This window comes from Bison bison, unplaced genomic scaffold (assembly GCF_000754665.1).
Source record: "Bison bison bison isolate TAMUID 2011002044 unplaced genomic scaffold, Bison_UMD1.0 scf7180017864284, whole genome shotgun sequence".
NCBI lineage: Eukaryota > Metazoa > Chordata > Mammalia > Artiodactyla > Bovidae > Bison > Bison bison.
The window spans coordinates 158,968-165,692 of NW_011494856.1; the positions used below are offsets into that span (position 1 = coordinate 158,968).

Consider the following 6,725-nt stretch of genomic DNA (forward strand, 5'->3'; position numbering starts at 1 on the left):
CTAATCTTCAAGGTTACCAGTGATAATAGTAAAATGATCAACTGCCTGGTTTGCCTGAAAACTTTCCTGGGACCCCACATGTTCAGCTCTAATGCCAGGAACACCTCAGGCACAGCAGGACAAGCTGATCATCCTGATGTTGTTAAGAGCATGCACTCCGGAGTCTGACTTCAAAGCCAGGTCTGCCATTTAACAGCTGTAGAACTAGAGTTAACCTCTCTGTGCCTCACTTTCTTTTTCAGTAAAATTAAGAAGATTGAAAAATTAATAAATGAAAGCATTTAGAACGCTACCTGAAATAAGGTAAACAGTTACCTCAGTGTTAATTCCTCTTATCATCACACCTACCACCACCAAATGGTGCTCCCTAAGATTCCCTAAGAATCTGGGTAAGATGTGGGCCCAGTACAGAATTACACATCTTTAAATATCCTAATTATACAAAAACCAGGCCAAAGCGTTGAAACTGCTGCTCTTCAGAGCCCAGCTGACTAGCTTCTTACCACCTTCTCCCTTTTCCTCATTCACCTACTCAACAAGCAATGTTCCAGCACCTCCCCTGTGCCTGTGGTGGCTCTGTGCTTGGAGCACCAGAGAACACAACAGAAGGATGCTGTTACCCCTGCTCCCCCAGAACGCACATTCTGAAAGGAAAGCAAGCATTATCCACTGGGGGCAAGCCCAGGAAAGAGGCCCCTCAGCCAGTCGAGAGGGTCTTAGGAAGAGACAAGTCTCTGTGGCCCATGCTTTGTGTCCAAGAAGACAGAAGTTCTGCTCAGCAGCTTCCTCTATCCTTGACATAGAGTGTACCCCAGGCACAAAAGGGAGACCGTCATTCCTCACCGGTGCTTCACTCCAATAAACCCCTACATGGTCCTTCCCAGGTTTCTTAGACCCAATGTGGGGGCTCCCCAGGCGGTGCTAGTGGTAAAGAACCTGCTTGCCAATCCAGGGGACCTTCCCTGGGTTGGGAAGGTCCCCTGGAGAAGGGCATGGCCACCCGCTCCAGTACTCTTGCCTAGAGAATCCCATGGATAGATGAGCCTGGTATTTTCCTCACTCCCCAAAACCCTTACTTGGTCCTTCCCAGGTTTCCTAGACCAAAGATTCTTCATATACTTTTCTTCCTCCTAATCAAGGATCTTCTTCATCCTTTTTAGTGCCTCTGGGCCATCACTCTTTTTTCTTCTCTCCTACACCATACCTACTTTCCTCTGAGCCTTTTTACTCAGCAATCGAATATCAGGAATATCACAGAAAGAGTATCTAGTTCCCAGACCAGGAGTCAAACCTGGGCCACCTGCATTGGAAGCTCAGAGTCTTAGCCACTGGACCACCAGGGAAGTCCTGATAAACAGTATCTTGTAAGTTTATACCTCATGTACATAATCTAAGAGCTCCCTGAAGACAAAGAATGTCTTTTTCATCTTTGTAGCTCCCATTACGTCTGACACAATACCTGTCTGTTGCCCCAAAGAGTGGCAATAGATATGGCCATAGATACATGAAGAGGTGGATCTTCATCACAAACCCCTCAGACCTCAAAATAGCAATAGAAATCGGCTTTCTTCACTGACCATTTTGTTCTAACAGTCTCTGATCCCCACTTCTGGGGCCAGCCCAGGGCCAAAGCCAATGAGTGAGGATGGAAATACCAGCACCTTCAACATTTCCTACACCAACTTCTTCCTGGTGGGCTTTCCTGGACTGTTAGAGTGGAGGCCCTTCCTGGTCATGCCTCTTACTTTCCTCTATGTGACCATCATCTCTGCCAACGCCCTGGTCATCCACACAGTGGCAGCCCAGCGGAGCCTGCACCAGCCCATGTACGTGCTCATTGCCCTGCTCCTGGCTGTTAACATCTGTGCTGCTACAGTGGTCATGCCCAAAATGCTGGAAGGCTTTGTGCATTATGCTAATCCCATATCACTGCATGGCTGCCTGGCCCAGATGTTCTTCATCTACTTCACTCTCCTTCTGGACTACAACCTCCTGCTGGCCATGGCCCTAGACCGCTACGTGGCCATCTGCCACCCACTCCGCTACAGTGATCTGATGACCTCCCATTTGCTGGGTGTGCTGGCCTTTTTCACCCTGACACGGAGCTTGGGAGTGGCAGTGCCCTTGGTGGTGCTAACCTCACGAGCTCGATTTTGCCGGACAGCAGTGATCCGACATTTCACCTGCGAGTACATTGCACTGCTGAGTATAGCTTGTGGAGACTTGACCTTCAACAACCATTTGGGGCTGGCCATGCGGTTGGCCACTGTGAGCTTTGATCTAGCCCTGCTGGGGACCTCCTACACCCACATCATCTATGCTGCCTTCCGGATATCTTCCGGGGGAGCCCGAGCCAAGGCCTTGCACACGTGCGGCTCCCACTTACTGGTCATCCTCACCATCTACCTCTCTGGTCTCTCCACTTCCATCGTGTTCCGAGTAGCCAAGACTGTGTCTCAGGATGTCCAGAACCTCCTCAGTGCCATCTATTTGCTGCTCCCAGGAACCTTGAATCCAGTCATTTACGGGGTGAGGACCAGAGAGATCCGGCAACATATAGAAAAGATGCTCTGTGGAAAGGAAATAGCCCGGGAAGTTAGGGAGAAGCCAGAGAGGCTGCAAAATACTAGAGTGAAAGGGAAACTGCCAGGGTGAACTTCCTCAATATGGGAGACTGGGGCTGTGACCTCTGGGAACAAGAGATAAACAGGCAGTACTGAGGGACGGGCTGGAATTTCCTGAGATTACAGGCTCAACAGCGGGTTCACTGTTGGTAAACTATTCCTTTTTGAATCCTTAGAATGCTGTTTTCAATCTAATAATAAAATTGTTTTTCCCTATTTATCGCTGTTAGTTTCATTTCTGTGTCCTCTTCTCCCTGACTCCTGAGAAAGTCCCCAGTAAATACCTGGATATATGGAGCTCCACTGGAAGTTCTACAAAGTCATGCAGATAATCATTTGCCCTGAACACACAGTTTGAAACAATACTGGACAGACCCTTCCCTGGTGCCCAATCAGTCCCAAATATGGCATAAGACTTGACATGAAGCCCAGTCTGACCAAATATCCAGGTCAGTCTTGATGCCTAGGTCCAGTCTAATGCAAGCACACAGGCTGGATTCCAGAGTTCAGGCAGTTCCAAACACAGGTGAGGCTCTGCCTGATATCCCCATCTGACATGGGCACACGGGTCAGACCTATCCCAGGTGTCCAGTCTAGCCTAAAGAGTTCAAGTCCAGCCAAGGGGCCCAGCAGTCGGAGACCACCAAACCAGGTCTTCTCTTGGGACCCAATTTCATCCAAAGGCCAGACTAGGCCTTATCTGTACTTGACCTTGACCCAAACCCATTGGTCAGGACACTCTTCCCATAGTCCCCAGTGTGATTTATCTAAGTCACCCCTACTTGAAAGATCTCCATAACTGTCATCTATGGAATGCAGTGTCCTTTAGGGATGTCCCCAAAAGAGGTGTCCTGTACTGTGCAGAACCAGCTGTAAACCACCCAAGTTTTCTCTTCCTCTGTCAACTGATTATATGGAATGTCCCATGAGGCCATGGTGCAGGCTGGGAGAGAAGCAGGAGTGATGGGCATTTGGGCCACTTCTTCAGTAGATTACTTGTGCATCCAGGGCCTGCTTGAGGCCAGGCTTGTATATACAACTTCCATTTGATGATGCTACTATGTAATGCTACTACACATGCCAACTTTAGGTTTTGTGGGCAGATAATACCCAGTTCATGATAGCAGTTCAGGCTGCATAGAAACTTGATGGTCTTTAGTTAAGCAGTCTTGAGGCACAGCAAGTAGCAGCCAAAAGCTATCTCTCTCAAGGGATCGAAAGAGGATGGTTACTGATATTTGAGTAGGTTGCATGACAGGTTGGACATGTTGCAGAGCCTTCTTTGTTCTGGGCCCCACTCAAAACTAGCAGCTTTTAGGGTCATACAGTAAATGGGTCAAAATAACACACCCAAATGAGGAGTATGTTACCATTTTGTCTCCAAAGTCCATAGAGGACCACTAGGCTTTATGCCTCTTTTGATTGTAAGAGGAGTCAGAACAATTTATCCCTTACCATGGAAAGAATACCTCAACATGCCTCATATCAGTGACCCCTAGAAATTTCACTGATAGAGGTGCCTTAATTTTTGTCAGACTTATTACTCTGATACACAAACGTCGTACTGGTAAGTCTATAGTAGCTGCTTCTTTTCGCTCACTAGGTCCAACCTGTACCTCAATGTAATGGAGCAGTGTGATGTACCGTGGAAAGGAAAAGTGATCAAGATGAACTATTAATTACGATACTGGGCTGGAGAGCTGATATATCCCTGAGGCAGAACACATCCATGGTAACCCAGACCCTTGCCCCTTGTATTTGATTAGGAATATCCAGTGATGGTATTCTGCATCTCTATTGCCACATCACCCCATGGGCTATCAGAGCTCTCTTCACTACTGAGAAGTCATGCTTAAATCTCATCAAATTAGATAACCAATTCAGGAAATTCATCTTCATTCCAATAGAACCATTTTCAGTACCAAAAACTTTATTAGTCAGGGCTCTCATTCTCCAGAGAAAATAAGGTGTGTGTGTATATATATATACACACACATATACTATCTTATCTATATATTCCCTTAACCCTTGAACAATGCAAGGATTCGTTCTAGGACATACCAAGGATATGAAAATCCATGGATGTTCTAGTCCCATGATACATCCATGGTTCCACATCCAGATTCAACCAAACACAGATTGTACAGAACTGTCATATTTACTGAAGAAATCCAAATATAAGTGGGCTCATGCACTTAAAACTCATGCTGTTCAATGGTCAACCATTATCTCTCCCCCTTCTCTATATATACACATATATAAAACTATGGAACTGGGAAATCCAAAATTGGCAGAGTAAGCCACCAGGATGGGGACCCAGAGAAGAGCAGATATTGTAGATCAGTCCAATGGCAGTCTGGAGGCAGAAGTCCTTCTTTCTCAGAGGACCACAGTCTTCTTCCTCTTAAGGACTTTAACTGATTGGATGAGGCTACCCACATTTTGGAGGATGATCTGATTTACTCAAAGTCAATAAATTTAAATGCTAATTTCATCTAAAGAAATACCTTCATAGATCTATTTAGTGTTTGATCAAATATCTAGATACTATGGCCTAGCCAGTTGACACATAAAATCAACCATCACATTGCTTAGGCTCAGAGCAAGCCTGGAGAAGTATGAGAGTGTCCTAGCACAGAGCCAATCTGCAAAGACCTAGGAAAGCTATCAGAACATTAACTGAACATACTCTGAAGAGCAGACTTCACTGCAAAAACATTTTGGAAATGTCTCAGAATGTTTCAACAACAAATATCACAAGCATTATAAAGAAACAAGAAAACATTCAAAGGAACAAGATAAACTGACAAAAACCGCTCCAGAGAAACTCAGCCATCAGACTTTCTAGACAGACATTAAAACAACTGTCTTAAACATAACCAAAGAGCTAAAGGCAAACAATGTAGTAACAAAGATTTTGTAGTAACAAAATCAGACTATCAACAAAGACATAGAAATAAAAGGAACCAGACATTCTAGAGCTGGAAAGAGCAATAAGTGAAATGAAAATTTCACTAGAGGGGCTCAACAGCAAAGTTGAGGAAGAAGAAAGAATAAATGAACTGGAACATAAGACAACTGAGATTAGAGGAAAAAATAGGATGAAGAAAAGTGAACAAAGCCTAAAGGACCCGTTGAGACACTAATAATGTGGACTGACAAATGCAACATAGACATCCCAGAAGGAAAAGAGGGAAAGCAGCAAAATCATTATCTGAAGTAGTAATGGCTGAAAACTTCCCCAATTTAACAAAAGATGTGAATCTACTATACCAAGCAGCTCAATAAACCCTAGTTAGGATAAATTCAGGGACCCACACCAAGACACATTATAATCAAACTGTCAAAAGTCATTAGTACAGTTAGACAGAAGATTACCAGATATTCCAAGCACTGAACTTCTAGTACATACCCAAAAGAACTGAAAGCAGGAATTCAAACAGACTACTTGTGCATCAGTGTTAACAGCAGCATTATTCACAATAGGCAAAAGGTGGAAACAACCCAAATGTCCATTAAGGGATGAATGGATAAACAAAATGGGGTATATATATATGTGTGTGTATATACATATATATATTCACAATGAGGTATTACTCATCCTTAAAAAGATATGAAATTCTGACATGTGATACATAAATGAACCTTGAAAACATTATGCTAAGTGAAATAAGCCAGATAGAAAAGGACACATATTAAGATCCCTTCTACTTGAGATACCTAGAATAAGCAAATTTAGAGATAGAAAGTAGAATAGAAGTTACCAGGCAATGACAGGAGAAGGGGATCAGGAATTCATTGTTTTATATATAAACTTTCTGTTTGGGACGATGAAAAAGTTCTGGAAATAGTGGTGATGGCTGTACTTTGTATATGTACTTAATGTCACTAAATTGTATACTTTAAAATGGGTAAAATGGTAACATTTAGTTATGCTTATTTTACCACAGTTTTTTAAAAAGAGGAAAAAGGCACATATTAAAATCAGAATTCTATATGGTGTCTAAGTAATTTGTCTTAAAATTTCTTCCCTGAACTCTCAAAGAACAAAAAATGCTTTTACAAATTTGACCTTTGAAAGAAAATAAGTGACAAAATTAG

General features: G+C 43.5%; 1 protein-coding gene across 1 annotated transcript; it reads left to right on the plus strand.

Annotated features, from left to right (window-relative positions):
- The first annotated feature begins 1,635 nt into the window (after window positions 1–1,635).
- On the plus strand, window positions 1,636–2,655 carry LOC104995586 (olfactory receptor 52Z1-like). The gene has a single exon (XM_010849520.1). It carries the CDS (start codon window positions 1,636–1,638, stop codon window positions 2,653–2,655), a length of 1,020 nt encoding a protein of 339 aa, XP_010847822.1.
- The last annotated feature ends 4,070 nt before the right edge of the window (window positions 2,656–6,725 follow it).

Bases quoted from the DNA above. Each gene is read 5' to 3' on its own strand.
- LOC104995586 (XM_010849520.1), top strand. From the start codon at position 1,636: ATGAGTGAGGATGGAAATACCAGCACCTTCAACATTTCCTACACCAAC.